Source organism: Oncorhynchus tshawytscha, unplaced genomic scaffold (assembly GCF_018296145.1).
Source record: "Oncorhynchus tshawytscha isolate Ot180627B unplaced genomic scaffold, Otsh_v2.0 Un_contig_956_pilon_pilon, whole genome shotgun sequence".
In the NCBI taxonomy this organism is placed as follows: domain Eukaryota; kingdom Metazoa; phylum Chordata; class Actinopteri; order Salmoniformes; family Salmonidae; genus Oncorhynchus; species Oncorhynchus tshawytscha.
In genome coordinates this window covers 262,123-286,392 of record NW_024609753.1, presented here as the reverse complement: position 1 = coordinate 286,392, position 24,270 = coordinate 262,123, and the positions used below count along the sequence as shown (strand labels likewise).

Here is a 24,270-nt window from a genome sequence, read left to right as displayed (position 1 = left end):
GTTGTGACTGAGGGTTTATGGGAAGGGGGGGGTTGTTGTTCTGTTGTGACTGAGGGTTTATGGGAAGGGGGGGTTGTTCTGTATGGCTGTTGTGACTGAGGGTTTATGGGAAGGAAGGGGGTTGTTCTGTTCTGTTGTGACTGAGGGTTTATGGGAAGGGGGGGGTTGTTGTTCTGTTGTGACTGAGGGTTTATGGGAAGGGAAGGGGGTTGTTGTTCTGTTGTGACTGAGGGTTTATGGGAAGGGGGGGGTTGTTGTTCTGTATGACTGTTGTGACTGAGGGTTTATGGGAAGGGAAGGGGGTTGTTGTTCTGTTGTGACTGAGGGTTTATGGGAAGGGAAGGGGGTTGTTCTGTTCTGTTGTGACTGAGGGTTTATGGGAAGGGAAGGGGGGGTTGTTGTTCTGTTGTGACTGAGGGTTTATGGGAAGGGAAGGGGGTTGTTCTGTTCTGTTGTGACTGAGGGTTTATGGGAAGGGAAGGGGGTTGTTGTTCTGTTGTGACTGAGGGTTTATGGGAAGGGAAGGGGGTTGTTGTTCTGTTGTGACTGAGGGTTTATGGGAAGGGAAGGGGGTTGTTGTTCTGTATGGCTGTTGTGACTGAGGGTTTATGGGAAGGGAAGGGGGTTGTTGTTCTGTTGTGACTGAGGGTTTATGGGAGGAAGGGGGTTGTTGTTCTGTATGACTGTTGTGACTGAGGGTTTATGGGAAGGGAAGGGGGTTGTTGTTCTGTATGACTGTTGTGACTGAGGGTTTATGGGAAGGGAAGGGGGTTGTTGTTCTGTATGACTGTTGTGACTGAGGGTTTATGGGAAGGGAAGGGGGTTGTTGTTCTGTATGACTGTTGTGACTGAGGGTTTATGGGAAGGGAAGGGGGTTGTTGTTCTGTATGACTGTTGTGACTGAGGGTTTATGGGAAGGGAAGGGGGTTGTTGTTGTTCTGTTGTGACTGAGGGTTTATGGGAAGGGAAGGGGGTTGTTGTTCTGTTGTGACTGAGGGTTTATGGGAAGGGAAGGGGGTTGTTGTTCTGTATGACTGTTGTGACTGAGGGTTTATGGGAAGGGAAGGGGGTTGTTGTTCTGTTGTGACTGTTGTGACTGAGGGTTTATGGGAAGGGAAGGGGGTTGTTGTTCTGTTGACTGTTGTGACTGAGGGTTTATGGGAAGGGAAGGGGGTTGTTGTTCTGTATGACTGTTGTGACTGAGGGTTTATGGGAAGGGAAGGGGGTTGTTGTTCTGTTGTGACTGTTGTGACTGGGTTTATGGGAAGGGAAGGGGGTTGTTGTTCTGTTGACTGTTGTGACTGAGGGTTTATGGGAAGGGAAGGGGGTTGTTGTTCTGTATGACTGTTGACTGTGAGGGTTTATGGGAAGGGAAGGGGGTTGTTGTTGTTCTGTTGTGACTGTGAGGGTTTATGGGAAGGGAAGGGGGTTGTTGTTCTGTTGTGACTGAGGGTTTATGGGAAGGGAAGGGGGTTGTTGTTCTGTTGTGACTGAGGGTTTATGGGAAGGGAAGGGGGTTGTTGTTCTGTTGTGACTGTGAGGGGTTTATGGGAAGGGAAGGGGGTTGTTGTTCTGTTGTGACTATGAGGGTTTATGGGAAGGGAAGGGGGTTGTTGTTCTGTTGACTGTTGTGACTGAGGGTTTATGGGAAGGGAAGGGGGTTGTTGTTCTGTTGTGACTGAGGGTTTATGGGAAGGGAAGGGGGTTGTTGTTCTGTTGTGACTATGAGGGTTTATGGGAAGGGAAGGGGGTTGTTGTTCTGTTGTGACTGTGAGGGTTTATGGGAAGGGAAGGGGGTTGTTGTTCTGTTGTGACTGAGGGTTTATGGGAAGGGAAGGGGGTTGTTGTTCTGTTGTGACTGAGGGTTTATGGGAAGGGAAGGGGGTTGTTGTTCTGTTGTGACTGAGGGTTTATGGGAAGGGAAGGGGGTTGTTGTTCTGTTGTGACTGAGGGTTTATGGGAAGGGAAGGGGGTTGTTGTTCTGTTGTGACTGAGGGTTTATGGGAAGGGAAGGGGGTTGTTGTTCTGTTGTGACTGAGGGTTTATGGGAAGGGAAGGGGGTTGTTGTTCTGTTGTGACTGAGGGTTTATGGGAAGGGAAGGGGGTTGTTGTTCTGTTGTGACTGAGGGTTTATGGGAAGGGAAGGGGGTTGTTGTTCTGTTGTGACTGAGGGTTTATGGGAAGGGAAGGGGGTTGTTGTTCTGTTGTGACTGAGGGTTTATGGGAAGGGAAGGGGGTTGTTGTTCTGTTGTGACTGAGGGTTTATGGGAAGGGAAGGGGGTTGTTGTTCTGTTGTGACTGTGAGGGTTTATGGGAAGGGAAGGGGGTTGTTGTTCTGTTGTGACTGAGGGTTTATGGGAAGGGAAGGGGGTTGTTGTTCTGTTGTGACTATGAGGGTTTATGGGAAGGGAAGGGGGTTGTTGTTCTGTTGTGACTGAGGGTTTATGGGAAGGGAAGGGGGGGGGTTGTTGTTCTGTTGTGACTGAGGGTTTATGGGAAGGGAAGGGGGTTGTTGTTCTGTTGTGACTGAGGGTTTATGGGAAGGGAAGGGGGTTGTTGTTCTGTTGTGACTGAGGGTTTATGGGAAGGGAAGGGGGTTGTTGTTCTGTTGTGACTGAGGGTTTATGGGAAGGGAAGGGGGTTGTTGTTCTGTTGTGACTGAGGGTTTATGGGAAGGGAAGGGGGGTTGTTGTTCTGTTGTGACTGAGGGTTTATGGGAAGGGAAAGGGGATTGATGTTCTGTTGTGACTGAGGGTTTATGGGAAGGGAAGGGGGATTGATGTTCTGTTGTGACTGAGGGTTTATGGGAAGGGAAGGGGGATTGCTTTACAGGTACGGACGACATGTTGTGTCGTAGTTCAAATACAAGAAGCTCCCGCACGCCGCTCTAGCTAGCTGTGTGTGCAGGGTTTTGTTACGTACCGTCCGGGAGACGAGAGGGCACCAGCAGGCCTCTTCTCCCCAGCTCTGCCAGGGCCAAGCAGCCTCCATGCCACGCGTTGTCTGTCTCCTGGAAACTAGAACAAGAACACACACACACCAAGGATGACATTTGACATCCGCAAAACTGACCTGAGCTCCGCAAAAACTCCCTTAAAAACGGTCATGAACAGTTAAAAATCATGTTTTCATCAAATTGAATGATATTTGCATGAAACCAGGTCAAATTGTGTCGACCAAAGTATGAAAACTGACTGTTGCTTCTACATTGATAAAGTGACTGGTCCCCCCTCCCCCCCATGTCAAACCCTTGGATTCAAGAGGGGGGGGAATTATTAAGGCGGTAGGGAGACATCATCCCAACTCTCATTTTAATACACCAACGGCAACATGATATTCTCTCACCTAATCGTCATAAGTTTACACCTCGTAACCAACATGGGAGAATGTGTGTTTGCAGAGGGGCGTGACTTATACAACGAGACAGCTACTCTGCTGGTGCCAAAATGTGACTGTAGGATGTCAGCAAATAGAATTAGAAGGAAGGGTCATTCAGAACTCCAACGCAGTTGTCATGCCAACACATCCGTCAGTGTTGCTGTGAACCGCATCACAAGAGACTTGCCAAAGGGAGATGTATCATATTTATTTGTTACATCACCAGCTAGGATTCCATCAATTGGCAACAGATTTTCATGTGAATATTCTAGAATCTGCATGAAGAAAATGTGCATTTTCCCACCAGTAGTATTCTCCCCACCAGTAGTATTCTCCCCACCAGTAGTATTCTCCCCACCAGTAGTATTCTCCCCACCAGTAGTATTCTCCCCACCAGTAGTATTCTCCCCACCAGTAGTATTCTCCCCACCAGTAGTATTCTCCCCACCAGTAGTATTCTCCCCACCAGTAGTATTCTCCCCACCAGTAGTATTCTCCCCACCAGTAGTATTCTCCCCACCAGTAGTATTTTCCCCACCAGTAGTATTTTCCCACCAAAAGGTCCTGTTGCTGATAACAATCAGTGTGTGATGACATAGTGCATTCAAAATGGACTTTTACACTAAAGTTGTCATGAACCGAATAAAAATAGAAAAGTTGATAGTGTTTCCATGGTTTCTTCACCTCTACTGATAGTTGTGTCTGGTCACCTGACCTCGAGACAACAGCTGGTCTCACATACAGTGCAGGTAGGCTGGTCTACACTAAATTATTGTGGATAAAAGCGAGAATATTTTAAATTTGACAAATGGCAGTCAAACATCGATCATCACGTCACCAGAATCAGACGGTCGATATTTATTGGTAAAGGAGCATCAAGATCATCACTGTGCACTTTCACCTCCCTGTAAAGTTCATCATCACCACTTTAATCTGTAGCTCAATAACCTGCATGTTACCTGAGTGGTAGTGGGAGGACCACAATAACCTGCATGTTACCTGAGTGGTAGTGGGAGGACCACAATAACCTGCATGTTACCTGAGTGGTAGTGGGAGGACCACAATAACCTGCATGTTACCTGAGTGGTAGTGGGAGGACCACAATAACCTGCATGTTACCTGAGTGGTAGTGGGAGGAGGCATGTTACCTGAGTGGTAGTGGGAGGACCACAATAACCTGCATGTTACCTGAGTGGTAGTGGGAGGACCACAATACTGCATGTTACCTGAGTGGTAGTAACCTGCATGTTACCTGAGTGGTAGTGGGAGGACCACAATAACCTGCATGTTTACATGTACCTGAGTGGTAGTGGGAGGACCACAATAACCTGCATGTTACCTGAGTGGTAGTGGGAGGACCACAATAACCTGCATGTTACCTGAGTGGTAGTGGGAGGACCACAATAACCTGCATGTTACCTGAGTGGTAGTGGGAGGACCACAATAACCTGCATGTTACCTGAGTGGTAGTGGGAGGACCACAATAACCTGCATGGTAGTGGGAGGACCACAACCTGTTACCTGAGTGGTAGTGGGAGGACCACAATAACCTGCATGTTACCTGAGTGGTAGTGGGTGGTAGGGGAGGACCACAATAACCTGCATGTTACCTGAGTGGTAGTGGGAGGACCACAATAACCTGCATGTTACCTGAGTGGTAGTGGGAGGACCACAATAACCTGCATGTTACCTGAGTGGTAGTGGGAGGACCACAATAACCTGCATGTTACCTGAGTGGTAGTGGGAGGACCACAATAACCTGCATGTTACCTGAGTGGTAGTGGGAGGACCACAATAACCTGCATGTTACCTGGTGGTAGTGGGAGGACCACAATAACCTGCATGTTACCTGAGTGGTAGTGGGAGGACCACAATAACCTGCATGTTACCTGAGTGGTAGTGGGAGGACCACAATAACCTGCATGTTACCTGAGTGGTAGTGGGAGGACCACAATAACCTGCATGTTACCTGAGTGGTAGTGGGAGGACCACAATAACCTGCATGTTACCTGAGTGGTAGTGGGAGGACCACAATAACCTGCATGTTACCTGAGTGGTAGTGGGAGGACCACAATAACCTGCATGTTACCTGAGTGGTAGTGGGAGGACCACAATAACCTGCATGTTACCTGGTAGTGGTAGTTACCCGGGGTAGGAGGACCACAATAACCTGCATGTTACCTGAGTGGTAGTGGGAGGACCACAATAACCTGCATGTTACCTGAGTGGTAGTGGGAGGACCACAATAACCTGCATGTTACCTGAGTGGTAGTGGGAGGACCACAATAACCTGCATGTTACCTGAGTGGTAGTGGGAGGACCACAATAACCTGCATGTTACCTGAGTGGTAGTGGGAGGACCACACACCATATCATCACGTGACTACAAGTTTCCTTCAATATGTTTTTGTATTAATATTATATCAATATTTGTGCATAAAAATGTGTTTTCACTGCAGTTTCCCGCATAATTAAATTGCACCGACAGAAAAAGATCCCACCATGTCTAACGAACAAAAGAACTGTCGGTATTTCTAAAATTACAGCGTGTTTTTTTTTTTGATGTTTGTGTGTTTCACCAAATTAGCTTGAGATGATTGTACAGCAACACTGCATCCAAGTTCCATAACTTCTCAAAGACCTGTCAGTCAAGGCCAGCTCATGAATATAAGCTCCCCGCCCACTCAGCCTGTCTTTATAAACTTCCTGGTAGTTAGCCATGAGAGGAAAACAGATGATAAATTCTATCCCCCCACCCAAAAAAAACATTATGGGTCGTATTTTAACCACTGATAGGGTTATTTTACACGGGAATCAGAATTACTGTTTGGGAGTTTTAGTAAACTCAGCAAAAAAAAAAGAAACGTCCCTTTTCCAGGACCCTGTCTTTCAAAGATTATTCGTAAAAATCCAAATAACGTCACAGATCTTCATTGTAAAAGGTTTAAACACTGTTTTCCCTGCTTGTTCAATGAACCATAAACAATTAATGAGCATGCACCTGTGGTACGGTCGTTAAGACACTAACAGCTTACAGACGGTAGGCAATTAAGGTCACAGTTATGAAAACTTAGGACACTAAAGAGGCCTTTCTACTGACTCTGAAAAACACCAAATGAAAGATGCCCAGGGTCCCTGATCATCTGCGTGAACGTGCCTTAGGCATGCTGCAAGGATGCATGAGGACTGCAGATGTGGCCAGAGCAATAAATTGCTATGTCCATACTGAGACACTTAAGACAGCGTTACAGGGAGACAGGATGGACAGCTGATCGTCCTCGCAGTGGCAGACCACATGTAACAACACCTGCACAGGATCGGTACATCCGAACATCACACCTGCGGGACAGGTACAGGATGGCAACAACAACTGCCCGAGTTAGATCGGGAACACACAATCCCTCCTCCAGTGCTCAGACTGTCTGCAATAGGCTGAGAGAGGCTGGACTGAGGGCTTGTAGGCCTGTTGTAAGGCAGGTCCTCACCAGACAGGACTGGCAACAACGTTGCCTAAGGGCACAAACCCACTGTCGCTGAACCAGACAGGACTGGCAACAACTTCACCTATGGGCACAAACCCACCGTCGCTGGACCAGACAGGACTGGCAAAAAGTGCTCTTCACTGACGAGTCGCAGTTTTGTCTCACCAGGAGGGATGGTCGGATTCGCATTTATCGTCAAAGGAATGAGAGTTACACTGAGGCCTGTACTCTGGAGCGGGATCGATTTGGAGGTGGAGGGTCCGTCATGGTCTGGGGCGGTGTGTCTCAGCATCATCGGACTGAGCTTGTTGTCATTGCAAGCAATCTCAACGCTGTGTGTTACAGGGAAGACCTCCTCCTTCCTCATGTGGTACCCTTCCTGTAGGCTCATCCTGACATGACCCTCCAGCATGACAATGCCACCAGCCATACTGTTCTATCTGTGTGTGATTTCCTGCAAGACAGGAATGTCAGTGTTCTGCCATGGCCAGCGAAGAGCCCGGATCTCAATCCCATTGAGCACGTCTGGGACCTGTTGGATCAGAGGGTGAGGGCTAGGGCCATTCCCCCAGAAATGTCTGGGAACTTGCAGGTGCCTTGGTGGAAGAGGGGGTAACATCTCACAGCAAGAACTGGTCAATCTGGTGCAGTCCATGAGGAGGAGATGCACTGCAGTACTTAATGCAGCTGGTGGCCACACCAGATACTGACTGTTACTTTTGATTTTGACCCCCCCTTTGTTCAGGGACACATTATTCAATTTCTGTTAGTCACATGTCTGTGGAACTTGTTCTCTCAGTTGTTGAATCTTGTTATGTTCACACAAATATTTACACATTAAGTTAAGTTTGCTGAAAATAAACGCAGTAGACAGTGAGAGGACGTTTCTTTGTTTGCTGAGTTTACCTTAACATATATCTGTATATTGTCTGATAAGATGATCCCCCAGTGGCACAGACAAATAGCATCACACAACACGACACGACAAAGCTGCAAATGAACCAGGTGTTACCTGAAACAGTCCAACACAGATCCAACCACCTCGTCAGCCAGCTCCCTGGGGAGTCGCCCTGTCACCCTCCCAATACTGAAAAGAGGGAAGACATGTTGGATCCTATCTGAGCAATTCATCTGTACTTCATGAACATGAGGGCGTGCTCCTCCCTATAGGCAGTTTTCTGGTTTTTAGGTGTTTTGTCTGTTCAGGTGCCACATTTATTCTGTACCACATCAACATGACAGATATAACTCGGTGCTCCTGCCTATAGACATCATTCTGCCTTCTGAAAGACAGGCGCTTAGTGTTTATCATTGTTAATTCAATGTGACAACTTACCCCTTAGCAGCAGACCAGCGCACGATGGTCTCCTTGTCTTTCAGCCCACCCAACAGTTGCTCTGGGAAATAACAGACAGAGAGAGTCACTACCTGAATAGCTGTGACTGAACACCATAACAGACAGAGAGAGAGAGAGTCACTACCTGAATAGCTGTGACTGAACACCATAACAGACAGAGAGAGAGAGAGAGAGTCACTACCTGAATAGCTGTGACTGAACACCATAAGAGAGAGAGAGTCACTACCTGAATAGCTGTGACTGAACACCATAAGAGAGAGAGAGTCACTACCTGAATAGCTGTGACTGAACACCATAAGAGAGAGAGAGAGAGAGAGTCACTACCTGAATAGCTGTGACTGAACACCATAACAGAGAGAGAGTCACTACCTGAATAGCTGTGACTGAACACCATAACAGAGAGAGAGAGTCACTACCTGAATAGCTGTGACTGAACACCATAACAGAGAGAGAGAGTCACTACCTGAATAGCTGTGACTGAACACCATAACAGACAGAGAGAGAGTCACTACCTGAATAGCTGTGACTGAACACTATAACAGAGAGAGAGAGAGTCACTACCTGAATAGCTGTGACTGAACACCATAACAGACAGAGAGAGTCACTACCTGAATAGCTGTGACTGAACACCATAACAGACAGAGAGAGAGAGAGAGAGAGAGTCACTACCTGAATAGCTGTGACTGAACACCATAACAGACAGAGAGAGAGTCACTACCTGAATAGCTGTGACTGAACACCATAACAGACAGAGAGAGAGAGAGTCACTACCTGAATAGCTGTGACTGAACACCATAACAGACAGAGAGAGTCACTACCTGAATAGCTGTGACTGAACACCATAACAGACAGAGAGAGAGAGTCACTACCTGAATAGCTGTGACTGAACACCATAGCAGACAGAGAGAGAGAGAGTCACTACCTGAATAGCTGTGACTGAACACCATAACAGACAGAGAGAGAGAGAGAGAGAGAGTCACTACCTGAATAGCTGTGACTGAACACCATAACAGACAGAGAGAGTCACTACCTGAATAGCTGTGACTGAACACTATAACAGACAGCGAGAGAGTCACTACCTGAATAGCTGTGACTGAACACCATAACAGACAGAGAGAGAGAGAGAGAGTCACTACCTGAATAGCTGTGCCTGAACACCATAACAGACAGAGAGAGAGTCACTACCTGAATAGCTGTGACTGAACACCATAACAGACAGAGAGAGAGAGAGTCACTACCTGAATAGCTGTGACTGAACACCATAGCAGACAGAGAGAGAGAGAGTCACTACCTGAATAGCTGTGACTGAACACCATAACAGACAGAGAGAGAGAGAGAGAGTCACTACCTGAATAGCTGTGACTGAACACCATAACAGACAGAGAGAGTCACTACCTGAATAGCTGCTGACTGAACACAGAGAGACTACCTGAACACCATAGAGAGTCACTACCTGAATAGCTGTGACTGAACACCATAACAGACAGAGAGAGAGAGAGAGAGTCACTACCTGAATAGCTGTGCCTGAACACCATAACAGACAGAGAGAGAGTCACTACCTGAATAGCTGTGACTGAACACCATAACAGACAGAGAGAGAGAGTCACTACCTGAATAGCTGTGACTGAACACCAGAGACAGAGAGAGAGTCACTACCTGAATAGCTGTGACTGAACACCATAACAGACAGAGAGAGAGAGAGAGAGTCACTACCTGAATAGCTGTGACTGAACACCATAACAGACAGAGCTGAGAACACTACCAGAAGAGAGTCACTGAATAGCTGTGACTGAACACCATAACAGACAGAGAGAGAGAGAGAGAGAGTCACTACCTGAATAGCTGTGCCTGAACACCATAACAGACAGAGAGACTGAACACCATAACAGACAGAGAGAGAGAGAGTCACTACCTGAATAGCTGTGACAGAGACACCATAACACCATAACAGACAGAGAGAGAGAGAGAGAGAGTCACTACCTGAATAGCTGTGACTGAACACCATAACAGACAGAGAGAGTCACTACCTGAATAGCTGTGACTGAACACTATAACAGACAGCGAGAGAGAGTCACTACCTGAATAGCTGTGACTGAACACCATAACAGACAGAGAGAGAGAGAGAGAGAGTCACTACCTGAATAGCTGTGCCTGAACACCATAACAGACAGAGAGAGAGTCACTACCTGAATAGCTGTGACTGAACACCATAACAGACAGAGAGAGAGAGTCACTACCTGAATAGCTGTGACTGAACACCATAGCAGACAGAGAGAGAGAGAGTCACTACCTGAATAGCTGTGACTGAACACCATAACAGACAGAGAGAGAGAGAGAGAGTCACTACCTGAATAGCTGTGACTGAACACCATAACAGACAGAGAGAGTCACTACCTGAATAGCTGTGACTGAACACTATAACAGACAGAGACAGAGTCACTACCTGAATAGCTGTGACTGAACACCATAACAGACAGAGAGAGAGAGAGAGAGTCACTACCTGAATAGCTGTGCCTGAACACCATAACAGACAGAGAGAGTCACTACCTGAATAGCTGTGACTGAACACCATAACAGACAGAGAGAGAGTCACTACCTGAATAGCTGTGACTGAACACCATAACAGACAGAGAGACAGAGAGAGAGTCACTACCTGAATAGCTGTGACTGAACACCATAGCAGACAGAGAGAGAGAGAGTCACTACCTGAATAGCTGTGACTGAACACCATAACAGACAGAGAGAGAGAGAGAGAGAGTCACTACCTGAATAGCTGTGACTGAACACCATAACAGACAGAGAGAGTCACTACCTGAATAGCTGTGACTGAACACTATAACAGACAGCGAGAGAGAGTCACTACCTGAATAGCTGTGACTGAACACCATAACAGACAGAGAGAAGAGTGAGAGTCACTACCTGAATAGCTGTGCCTGAACACCATAACAGACAGAGAGAGAGTCACTACCTGAATAGCTGTGACTGAACACCATAAGACAGAGAGAGTGAGAGTCACTACCTGAATAGCTGTGACTGAACACTATAACAGACAGCGAGAGAGTCTCACTACCTGAATAGCTGTGACTGAACACCATAGCAGACAGAGAGAGAGTCACTACCTGAATAGCTGTGACTGAACACCATAACAGACAGAGAGAGAGAGACACTACCTGAATAGCTGTGACTGAACACCATAACAGACACACATATATATATATATAAATATAAGAGAGAGAGTCACTACCTGAATAGCTGTGACTGAACACCATAACAGAGAGAGAGAGTCACTACCTGAATAGCTGTGCCTGAACACCATAACAGACAGAGAGAGTCAGTCACTACCTGAATAGCTGTGCCTGAACACCATAACAGACAGAGAGAGAGAGACACTACCTGAATAGCTGTGACTGAACACCATAACAGACAGAGAGAGAGTCACTACCTGAATAGCTGTGCCTGAACACCATAACAGAGAGAGAGAGTCACTACCTGAATAGCTGTGACTGAACACCATAAGACAGAGAGAGAGAGAGAGAGTCACTACCTGAATAGCTGTGCCTGAACACCATAACAGACAGAGAGAGAGAGACACTACCTGAATCGCTGTGACTGAACACCATAACAGACAGAGAGAGAGTCACTACCTGAATAGCTGTGCCTGAACACCATAACAGAGAGAGAGAGAGTCACTACCTGAATAGCTGTGCCTGAACACCATAACAGAGAGAGAGAGTCACTACCTGAATAGCTGTGACTGAACACCATAAGACAGAGAGAGAGAGAGAGAGTCACTACCTGAATAGCTGTGACTGAACACCATAAGACAGAGAGAGAGAGAGAGAGAGTCACTACCTGAATAGCTGTGCCTGAACACCATAGCAGACAGAGAGAGAGACACTACCTGAATAGCTGTGACTGAACACCATAAGACAGAGAGAGAGAGAGAGTCACTACCTGAATAGCTGTGACTGAACACCATAAGACAGAGAGACAGAGAGAGAGTCACTACCTGAATAGCTGTGACTGAACACCATAAGACAGAGAGAGAGAGAGAGAGTCACTACCCAATAGCTGTGCCTGAACACCATAGACAGACAGAGAGAGACACTACCTGAATAGCTGTGACTGAACACCATAACAGAGAGAGAGTCACTACCTGAATAGCTGTGCCTGAACACCATAACAGACAGAGAGAGAGTCACTACCTGAATAGCTGTGACTGAACACCATAACAGACAGAGAGAGAGAGAGAGAGTCACTACCTGAATAGCTGTGACTGAACACCATAACAGACAGAGAGAGAGAGAGTCACTACCTGAATAGCTGTGACTGAACACCATAACAGACAGAGAGAGAGTCACTACCTGAATAGCTGTGACTGAACACCATAACAGACAGAGAGAGAGAGAGAGTCACTACCTGAATAGCTGTGACTGAACACCATAACAGACCTGATGTGGGTCAAATTCAGTAGGGCACACCGTAACAAAATGTTTTGTAACAGAACATGTAAATCTGTGTTGTGTTGTTATTGGTCAAGTAGTTCAGGATGTTGCACACCCCACTGAACACAAGATACAGGCCTTAAAACCAATGAGACAGTGAGAAGGATGCTGACTTCAGACATATCAAGAGAGAGAGAGAGAGTGAGCTGAGAGAACCAGAGAACCAGAGAGAGAGAGAGAGAGCACAGAGAACCAGAGAGAGAGAGAGCAGAGAGAACCAGAGAGAGAGAGAGAACAGAGAGAGAGCCAGAGAGAGCAGAGAGAACCAGAGAGAGAGGACGCGGATCAGAGAGAGAGTCAGAGAGAGAGAGCCAGAGAGAGAGAGAGAGATACCAGAGAGAGATCAGAGAGAAACCAGAGAGAGCAGAGAGAGAACCAGAGAGAGAGAGAGAGCCAGAGAGAACCAGAGAGATCAGAGAGAGAGAAATCAGAGAGAACCAGAGAGAGATCAGAGAGAACCAGAGAGAGATCCAGAGAGAACCAGAGAGAGAGAACAGAGAGAACCAGAGAGAGAGAACCAGAGAGAGATCAGAGAGAGAACAGAGAGAAATCAGAGAGAACCAGAGAGAGATCAGAGAGAACCAGAGAGAGAGAACAGAGAGAACCAGAGAGAGAGTCCAGAGAGAGAACCAGAGAGAAGAACCAGAGAGAGCCAGAGAGAGAGCAGACCAGAGAGAGATCTGAGAGAACCAGAGAGAGAGAACCAGAGAGAGAGAACCAGAGAGAGATCAGAGAGAGAGAACCAGAGAGAAATCAGAGAAACCAGAGAGAGATCAGAGAGAACTGAGAGAACCAGAGAGAAATCAGAGAGAGAGAACCAGAGAGAGAACCAGAGAGGAGAACCAGAGAGAGAGAACCAGAGAGAGAGAACCAGAGAGAGACCAGAGAGAAACCAGAGAGAGAGAACCAGAGAGAGATCTCCTCAGAGAGAACCAGAGAGAAACCAGAGAGAACCAGAGAGAGCAGAGAGAACCAGAGAGAGAGAGAGAGCAGAGAGAACCAGAGAGGAGAGAGAACCAGAGAGAGAAAGAGAGAGCTGAGAGAACCAGAGAGAGATCTGAGAGAACCAGAGAGAGAGCTGAGAGAACCAGAGAGAGAGCTGAGAGAACCAGAGAGAGAGCTGAGAGAACCAGAGAGAGAGAACCAGAGAGAGAGCTGAGAGAGAAAAAGAAAAACAGAGAAAGAGAATGAGAGAGAGCGAGAAAGAGAGATAGAAAGAAGGAGAGAGAGAGTAACGCTGACTGACCGATGACGTTCTCCACCTCCTCTGGGATATCATAGTCCTCCTCCTGGCTCTGGGTCTCCATGTCTGGACTAACAGCCTTGACTGTGGAGCCAGACTGGGACAGAGACAGGTTGGCTGCCAGGGAGCGACTCCCTCTCTGGTACCTGAATGACAAGCAAACATACAAGGTCTCAACACAGTGAGACCAGCTTTCCCTTAACAAACAACGGCATGCGAAGGCTCCCAAATTAACATCTAGGGAGTGGGTCTCCTCCACTGGTTGAGGAAGGTGAGGTCTCCTCTGTACCAGCTGGACTCCTACCTCAGTGTGGGTCTCCTCCACTGGTTGAGGAAGGTGAGACGGTCTCTGTACCAGCTTGACTCCTACCTCAGTGTGGGTCTCCTCCACTGGTTGAGGAAGGTGAGACGGTCTCTGTACCAGCTGGACTCCTACCTCAGTGTGGGTCTCCTCCACTGGTTGAGGAAGGTGAGACGGTCTCTGTACCAGCTGGACTCACCTCAGTGTGGGTCTGGTTGAAGAAGGTGAGACTCTCTGTACCAGCTGGACTCCTACCTCAGTGTGTGTGTGTGTCTCCCTCCACTTGGCCAGTTTGAGGAAGGTCAGGCCCAGTCTCTGTACCAGCTGGACTCCTACCTCACCTCCACTTGGCCAGTCGGGGCTTGAGGAAGGTCAGGCCCAGTCTCTGTACCAGCTGGACTCCTACCTCAGTGTGTGTGTGTCTCACCTCCACTTGGCCAGTCGGGGCTTGAGGAAGGTCAGGCCCAGTCTCTGTACCAGCTTGTCCCCTACCTCAGTGTGTGTGTGTCTCACCTCCACTTGGCCAGTCGAGGCTTGAGGAAGGTCAGACCCAGTCTTTGTACCAGCTTGACCCCCAGCTTCCTCAGCATAGCCTGGCTGCTCTCTGCCACGTGACACTGGTCCAGACACTGCAGCACCACCGGAGCTGAGGAACACACACACACACTAGTACCATGGTAACACTACACTGGTCCAGACACTGCAGCACCACCGGTTAAACCGGGCATATGATTTAGCCGTCCCATACAAGTTTTGGAGATTGGAGACAAACTCCTCGTGTCGTCACCGACGCGGGTCAGAGATGCAGTCTGAGGGCTGCCCATCTCCTCGTGTCGTCACCGACGCGGGTCAGAGATACAGTCTGAGGGCTGCCCATCTCCTCGGGGCGTGTCACACCGAGGGCTGCCCATCTCCTCGGGGTCAGAGATGCAGTCTGAGGGCTGCCCATCTCCTCGTGCGTGTGACCGTCACCGACGCGGGTCAGAGATACAGTCTGAGGGCTGCCCATCTCCTCGGGGCGTGTGACCGTCACCGACGCGGGTCAGAGATGCAGTCTGAGGGCTGCCCATCTCCTCGTGTGACCGTCACAATCGACGCGGGTCAGAGATACAGTCTGAGGGCTGCCCATCTCCTCGGGCGTGTGACAACCGACGCGGGTCAGAGATGCAGTCTGAGGGCTGCCCATCTCCTCGGGGCGTGTGACCGTCACCGACGCGGGTCAGAGATGCAGTCTGAGGGCTGCCCATCTCCTCGGGGCGTGTGACCGTCACCGACGCGGGTCAGAGATGCAGTCTGAGGGCTGCCCATCTCCTCGGGGCGTGTGACCGTCACCGACGCGGGTCAGAGATACAGTCTGAGGGCTGCCCATCTCCTCAGGGCGTGTGACCGTCACCGACGCGGGTCAGAGATGCAGTCTGAGGGCTGCCCATCTCCTCTGGCGTGTGACCGTCACCGACGCGGGTCAGAGATACAGTCTGAGGGCTGCCCATCTCCTCAGGGCGTGTGACCGTCACTACAGACGCGGTCAGAGATACAGTCTGAGGGCTGCCCATCTCCTCAGGGCGTGTGACCGTCACCGACGCGGGTCAGAGATACAGTCTGAGGGCTGCCCATCTCCTCAGGGCGTGTGACCGTCATCGACGCGGGTCAGAGATACAGTCTGAGGGCTGCCTCCTCTTTGAACCATCACAATCTTTTAAAACATTTTATCGGCAGCGAATCCGAAAGGCTCTCTTGTCGTTGCACATCTCACACTACAACTCTTCAGAACGGTGATCATCACCAGGAGCCAATGAGAGCTGGCCAGAGAAGCAGCCAGTCAGACGATGACGTTGCACCCCGAAGGTGTCGACTCAGGAGCAGGAGACATGACTACTACTAGTATGGGTTTCCACTTGCCTTGAACCAAACATGTCCAATCGTCACAACTCTGAAGTTCACAACCAATGTTATTCAATTCAAAAGGTACTGGCTAGATATTTACACTCCGTGTGTAGAGTGTGTATGTCTGACTGAAACTATTTCTGAGGCTGCTTTGAGCCACAGCTCGTTGTGATTACATTGTTACGGTAGTTACATCTTTGTTTTGGCGAGACAGCGTGCTGTGGAGAATCCTCACCACCAGGTGAAGAATCTGTGTCACATCGTTTAATGTGCTCATCACTACGTTGCCAAGACAACACACTACAGGAAGGAGACTGGTTTAATGTGCTCACCACTACGTTGCCAAGACAACACACTACAGGAGAGGCTGGTTTAATGTGCTCATCACTACGTTGCCAAGACAACACACTACAGGAAGGAGGCTGGTTTAATGTGCTCACCACTACGTTGGTCAAGACAACACACTACAGGAAGGAGGCTGGTTTAATGTGCTCACCACTACGTTGGTCAATGGAAGGAGACTGGTTTAATGTGCTCACCACTACGTTGGTAAGACAACACACTACAGGAAGGAGACTGGTTTAATGTGCTCACCACTACGTTGGTAAGACAACACACTACAGGAAGGAGACTGGTTTAATGTGCTCACCACTACGTTGGTAAGACAACACACTACAGGAAGGAGGCTGGTTTAATGTGCTCACCACTACGTTGGTAAGACAACACACTACAGGAGAGGCTGGTTTAATGTGGTCACCACTACGTTGGTAAGACAACACACTACAGGAAGGAGGCTGGTTTAATGTGCTCACCACTACGTTGGTAAGACAACACACTACAGGAAGGAGACTGGTTTAATGTGCTCACCACTACGTTGGTAAGACAACACACTACAGGAAGGAGGCTGGTTTAATGTGGTCACCACTACGTTGGTAAGACAACACACTACAGGAAGGAGGCTGGTTTAATGTGCTCACCACTACGTTGGTAAGACAACACACTACAGGAAGGAGGCTGGTTTAATGTGGTCACCACTACGTTGGTAAGACAACACACTACAGGAAGGAGGCTGGTTTAATGTGCTCACCACTACGTTGGTAAGACAACACACTACAGGAAGGAGGCTGGTTTAATGTGGTCACCACTACGTTGGTAAGACAACACACTACAGGAAGGAGGCTGGTTTAATGTGGTCACCACTACGTTGGTAAGACAACACACTACAGGAAGGAGGCTGGTTTAATGTGCTCACCACTACGTTGCCAAGACAACACACTACAGGAAGGAGGCTGGTTTAATGTGAGAGGCTCAGTGATGACAGGGGTGTAGTTTACTCCGAGCGTTAGTATCACACACCATCACCTACAGCCAGTATCACGGCACGGTCACAGCAGTCAACATTAGAAGATCACCTACATTTTATTTATTTATTTAGCAGATGCTCTTATCACAATGGATAAAGGAGATAAGACAACTACTTATCACAATGGATGAAGGAGATAAGACAACTACTTATCACAATGGATGAAGGAGGTAAGACAACTACTTATCACAATGGATGAAGGAGGTAAGACAACTACTTATCACAATGGATGAAGGAGGTAAGACAACTACTTATCACAATGGATAAAGGAGGTAAGACAACTACTTATCACAATGGATAAAGTCAAACTGCTGATTAAAAAGCCAATATTGAAGGACATTCTTACCGTACTGGAGAAAGTCATCTCTCTTGCCATGCTTGAATAGCTGGGCCTAGAAGACAGACGGGAGACAGGAGAGAGAGGTGAGACATAAGAGAGGTGAGACAGGAGAAAGGATAGAGAGAGGAGAGAGAGGCAGGAGAGAGGAGAGACAGGAGAAAGGATAGAAGAGAGGAGAGAGAGGAGAGAGACAGGAGACAGGAGAGAGAGGAGAGAAAGAGACAGGAGAGAGAGGAGAGAAAGAGACAGGAGAGAGAGGAGAGAAAGAGACAGGAGAGACAAGAGAGAAAGGAGAGAAAGAGACAGGAGAGACTACAGGATCAGGAGAGAAAGAGACAGGAGAGAGAAAAAGAGACAGGAGAGAGAGGAGAGAAAGAGGGGAGAGAGAGAGAGAGAGAGAGAGACAGGAGAGAAGAGAGGAGAGAGAGGAGAGAGAGACAGGAGAGAGAGGAGAGAAAGAGACAGTAGAGAGAGGAGAGAAAGAGACAGTAGAGAGAGGAGAGACAGGAGAGAGAGGAGAGAAAGAGACAGTAGAGAGAGGAGAGAAAGAGACAGTAGAGAGAGGAGACAGGAGAGAGAGGAGAGAGAGAGAGACAGTAGAGAGGAGAGACAGGCGAGAGAGAGCAACAACATCAATATCGTGGATGAGATCAAAATAATACATTTTCCTTTAAAGTTGTGAAATTCCAACACCTGTTTTGTTCATAATGTTGTGGCTCCTCCCCTTTTGAGAGTGAGATCACCACTAACCTCAACCTTCTGGATGTCATTACATGTAGTCTGGGATTAAATCACCACTAACCTCAACCTTGTGGATGTAGTCTGGGATTAAATCACCACTAACCTCAACCTTCTGGATGTAGTCTGGGATTAAATCTCCACTAACCTCAACCATGTGGATGTAGTCTGGGATTAAATCTCCACTAACCTCAACCATGTGGATGTAGTCTGGGATTAAATCTCCACTAACCTCAACCATGTGGATGTAGTCTGGGATTAAATCACCACTAACCTCAACCATGTGGATGTAGTCTGGGATTAAATCTCCACTAACCTCAACCTTGTGGATGTAGTCTGGGATTAAATCTCCACTAACCTCAACCTTGTGGATGTCAGTCTCTGGGATTAAATCACCACTAACCTCAACCTTGTGGATGTAGTCTGGGATTAAATCTCCACGAACCTCAACCTTCTGGATGTCATTACATGTAGTCTGGGATTAAATCACCACTAACCTCAACCTTCTGGATGTAGTCTGGGATTAAATCTCCACTAACCTCAACCTTCTGGATGTCATTACATGTAGTCTGGGATTAAATCACCACTAACCTCAACCTTGTGGATGTAGTCTGGGATTAAATCACCACGAACCTCAACCTTGTGGATGTAGTCTGGGATTAAATCTCCACTAACCTCACCAAACCTTCTGGATGTCATTACATGTAGTCTGGGATTAAATCACCACTAACCTCAACCTTCTGGATGTCATAACCTCAACCTGTGGATGTCTGGGATTAAATCACCACTAACCTCAACCATGTGGATGTAGTCTGGGATTAAATCTCCACTAACCTCAACCATGTGGATGTAGTCTGGGATTAAATCACCACTAACCTCAACCATGTGGATGTAGTCTGGGATTAAATCTCCACTAACCTCAACCTTGTGGATGTAGTCTGGGATTAAATCTCCACTAACCTCAACCATGTGGATGTAGTCTGGGATTAAATCACCACTAACCTCAACCTTGTGGATGTAGTCTGGGATTAAATCACCACTAACCTCAACCTTGTGGATGTAGTCTGGGATTAAATCTCCACTAACCTCAACCTTGTGGATGTCATTACATGTAACCTCAGTGGATGTAGTCTGGGATTAAATCATTTGACTAACCTCAACCTTGTGGATGTCATTACATGTAGTCTGGGATTAAATCACCACTAACCTCAACCTTGTGGATGTAGTCTGGGATTAAATCACCACTAACCTCAACCTTCTGGATGTCATTACATGTAGTCTGGGATTAAATCACCACTAACCTCAACCTTCTGGATGTCATTACATGTAGTCTGGGATTAAATCACCACTAACCTCAACCTTCTGGATGTAGTCTGGGATTAAATCTCCACTAACCTCAACCTTGTGGATGTAGTCTGGGATTAAATCACCACTAACCTCAACCTTCTGGATGTAGTCTGGGATTAAATCACCACTAACCTCAACCTTCTGGATGTCATTACATGTAGTCTGGGATTAAATCACCACTAACCTCAACCTTGTGGATGTAGTCTGGGATTAAATCACCACTAACCTCAACCTTGTGGATGTAGTCTGGGATTAAATCACCACTAACCTCAACCTTGTGGATGTAGTCTGGGATTAAATCACCACTAACCTCAACCTTGTGGATGTAGTCTGGGATTAAATCACCACTAACCTCAACCTTGTGGATGTAGTCTGGGATTAAATCACCACGAACCTCAACCTTGTGGATGTCATTACATGTAGTCTGGGATTAAATCACCACTAACCTCAACCTTGTGGATGTCATTACATGTTGCAGTGAGGACTGCCGTTTGATAAAGGTTCATTTGAACTACTCTTCTAAACCATTTCTCAGCGGATCTTTAAAGTTTTTGCTGCATTGGCCAAATTCAAAACACAACTGTGCAAAACAAAGATCTTACTAGAACCCGTTGAAGCCCCTCGGGGCCGTCAGAACACACAGAGCCAGTTTTAAACGCTCTGAGCGCCACATAGAGAGAGAGAGAGACAAGCCGGTTTCCCCTCCCAGTCATATTACAGAGCACAGACAGAAGGAGAGACTGTTCGTCAACAGGTAGCGCCAGTTTCAACGCCAATAATATTCCTTTGATACACTGCTCGCTTGAGGGTTGGATTAAATTAGCTACTTAGACTGACGCAACACAAGAGTTGACCTGAAAAAAATCTACTAAAATTCACTGTTATTTCAAGATGGTTGGTGAAACCACGACTATAGGACATCAAGACATTAAAGATAAAGTGGAAGAGAGTGAGGGACTGGGGATTAGTGTGGGCAGCTAGGCCATAGCACCTCTATTGGTGAAGTAATGACTACCAGCAGTATATCTATATACTACTACTACTACTACTACTACACTGGTAAAGTAATGACTACCAGCAGTATATCTATATACTACTACTACTACTACTACACTGGTAAAGTAATGACTACCAGCAGTATATCTATATACTACTACTACTACTACTACTACACTGGTAAAGTAATGACTACCAGCAGTATATCTATATACTACTACTACACTGGTAAAGTAATGACTACCAGCAGTATATCTATATACTACTACTACACTGGTAAAGTAATGACTACCAGCAGTATATCTATATACTACTACTACACTGGTAAAGTAATGACTACCAGCAGTATATCTATATACTACTACTACTACACTGGTAAAGTAATGACTACCAGCAGTATATCTATATACTACTATACTGGTAAAGTAATGACTACCATCAGTATATCTATATACTACTATACTGGTAAAGTAATGACTACCATCAGTATATCTATATACTACTATACTGGTAAAGTAATGACTACCATCAGTATATCTATATACTACTATACTGGTAAAGTAATGACTACCATCAGTATATCTATATACTACTATACTGGTAAAGTAATGACTACTAGCAGTATATCTATATACTACTATACTAGTAAAGTAATGACTACTAGCAGTATATCTATATACTACTACACTGATCCCAGATCTGTTTGGGCTGTATAGCCAACCCCTGGGGAACTGGGATACCAGTTCCTAAAACAGGTCTGTGACCAAGCTAGCTAATTACCACCAGAGGCGTGTCTTCACGTTCCCTCCCTCAGTTGTAAAACACTGACAACAGGTGCAGCACTAAACACCTGCCAACCTGCCAAACCCACAGAGGCTCTGATCTCCCACAAACATGGCAGCCGTACATGTAGGCTCTTGTAAACTAGGCCTGGTCACTGCAACCCACACACACACACACACACACACACACACTCAAGGACAGACAAACTGTGTGTGTGTGTGTGTGTGTCATACCAGAGACTGCAGGGCCCCGTCCAGGATTACAGTACCGCCCATGGTCTGGTCACTGGCCTGAGAGATGGTGGTCAGACTCCAGTCCAGGAAGTCTCCTAGTCGCTTCAGCTTCACATCGGGACGTGTCACAAACCTGCACACACAGACAGTTAGATGACAACAGGCTAGGACCACTCAGTAAACACAGACAGATGACAACAGGCTAGGACCACTCAGTAAACACAGACAGACGACAACACACTAGGACCACTCAGTAAGCTCTCTGTGTGTGTGTGTGTGTGTGTGTGTGTGTGTGTGGCGCCTCGGTATGAACCTATTCATCTTCAAGTACAAGGTCGCCCTCTTCTGGGTAAAACATGAAACGCATCACAAATGTTGTTGCCTTTTTTTAAACAATAAAGTTGAATACTTACTTTGATACCAACACAGATGCAGCATCCCTGGACTTATCAGTGACCATCAGGTAGGACTGGGAACAACAGACCAGGGGTTAGTTACACACATCATCACAGGGACTGGGAACAACAGACCAGGGGTTAGTTACACACATCATACAGGGACTGGGAACAACAGACCAGGGGTTAGTTACACACTCAATACATCATACAGGGACTGGGAACAACAGACCAGGGGTTAGTTACATACAGGGACTGGGAACAACAGACCAAGGGTTAGTTACACACTCAATACATCATACAGGGACTGGGAACAACAGACCAGGGGTTAGTTACACACTCAATACATCATACAGGGACTGGGAACAACAGACCAGGGGTTAGTTACATACATCACACAGGGACTGGGAACAACAGACCAGGGGTTAGTTACACACATCACACAGGGACTGGGAACAACAGACCAGGGGTTAGTTACACACATCATACAGGGACTGGGAACAACAGACCAGGGGTTAGTTACACACTCAATACATCATACAGGGACTGGGAACAACAGACCAGGGGTTAGTTACATACATCACACAGGGACTGGGAACAACAGACCAGGGGTTAGTTACACACATCACACAGGGACTGGACATAACAGACCAGGGGTTAGTTACACACTCAATACATCATACAGGGACTGGGAACAACAGACCAGGGGTTAGTTACATACATCACACAGGGACTGGGAACAACAGACCAGGGGTTAGTTACACACTCAATACATCATACAGGGACTGGGAACAACAGACCAGGGGTTAGTTACATACATCACACAGGGACTGGGAACAACAGACCAGGGGTTAGTTACATACATCACACAGGGACTGGGAACAACAGACCAGGGGTTAGTTACATACATCACACAGGGACTGGGAACAACAGACCAGGGGTTAGTTACACACTCAATACATCACACAGGGACTGGGAACAACAGACCAGGGGTTAGTTACACACAATACATCACACAGGGACTGGGAACAACAGACCAGGGGTTAGTTACACACATCATACAGGGACTGGGAATAACAACAGACCAGGGGTTAGTTACACACATCATACAGGGACTGGGAACAACAGACCAGGGGTTAGTTACACACATCACACAGGGTCTGGGAATAACAACAGACCAGGGGTTAGTTACACACATCACACAGGGACTGGACATAACAGACCAGGGGTTAGTTACACACATCATACAGGGACTGGGAACAACAGACCAGGGGTTAGTTACACACATCATACAGGGACTGGGAACAACAGACCAGGGGTTAGTTACACACTCAATACATCATACAGGGACTGGGAACAACAGACCAGGGGTTAGTTACATACATCACACAGGGACTGGGAACAACAGACCAGGGGTTAGTTACACACATCACACAGGGTCTGGACATAACAGACCAGGGGTTAGTTACACACATCATACAGGGACTGGGAACAACAGACCAGGGGTTAGTTACACACTCAATACATCACACAGGGTCTGGATCTGGGAGGACAAGACTCAACACTGACCAAGGCAGGAGAGTCTAGAATTAGTTACCTTGGCGACCGCCAGGATGCGGTCCATGATTGGCTCTCTTGTCTGGCTGGGGTCAGAGGTCAGGTGACCATCAAGACGAGAGAGGTCAAAGGGTATCAGACAGGTCATAGACAGCCACAGCAGCAGCATGTAGCGGGTCTCCCAGGTCTGACAGGAAGGGGCAGAAAGAGAGGGTTAGGGTTAGAGGTCAAAGGGTATCAGACAGATCATAGAGAGCAGCAGCATGTAGCGGGTCTCCCAGGTCTGACAGGAAGGGGCAAGGAGAGAAACACTTGAATTAAATGTATTGAACTGTGAGAGTAGGCAACAACACGTCCACCACGCTGAC

At 47.3% G+C, this 24,270-nt stretch overlaps 1 protein-coding gene and 1 long non-coding RNA gene across 2 annotated transcripts in view; one reads left to right on the top strand and one right to left on the bottom strand.

The window, feature by feature from the left end:
* The window catches only part of tbcd (tubulin folding cofactor D), a 113,550-nt gene that overhangs the window by 84,358 nt on the left and 4,922 nt on the right, over nucleotides 1–24,270 (bottom strand). The window contains exons 6-14 of the mRNA XM_042317600.1: nucleotides 23,943–24,089; nucleotides 22,364–22,419; nucleotides 21,951–22,083; nucleotides 17,860–17,905; nucleotides 14,780–14,912; nucleotides 13,969–14,111; nucleotides 8,197–8,257; nucleotides 7,873–7,947; nucleotides 2,923–3,017 (exon numbers count right to left, since the gene is read on the bottom strand). Of these exons, the coding sequence (XP_042173534.1) occupies nucleotides 2,923–3,017; nucleotides 7,873–7,947; nucleotides 8,197–8,257; nucleotides 13,969–14,111; nucleotides 14,780–14,912; nucleotides 17,860–17,905; nucleotides 21,951–22,083; nucleotides 22,364–22,419; nucleotides 23,943–24,089 (889 nt within the window). The remainder of the gene's footprint in view (nucleotides 1–2,922; nucleotides 3,018–7,872; nucleotides 7,948–8,196; nucleotides 8,258–13,968; nucleotides 14,112–14,779; nucleotides 14,913–17,859; nucleotides 17,906–21,950; nucleotides 22,084–22,363; nucleotides 22,420–23,942; nucleotides 24,090–24,270) is intronic.
* Nucleotides 4,919–6,272, top strand: LOC121845740. Its single transcript, XR_006082756.1, has 2 exons — nucleotides 4,919–4,953; nucleotides 5,534–6,272. It is a non-coding gene; the product is annotated as an uncharacterized LOC121845740 (long non-coding RNA).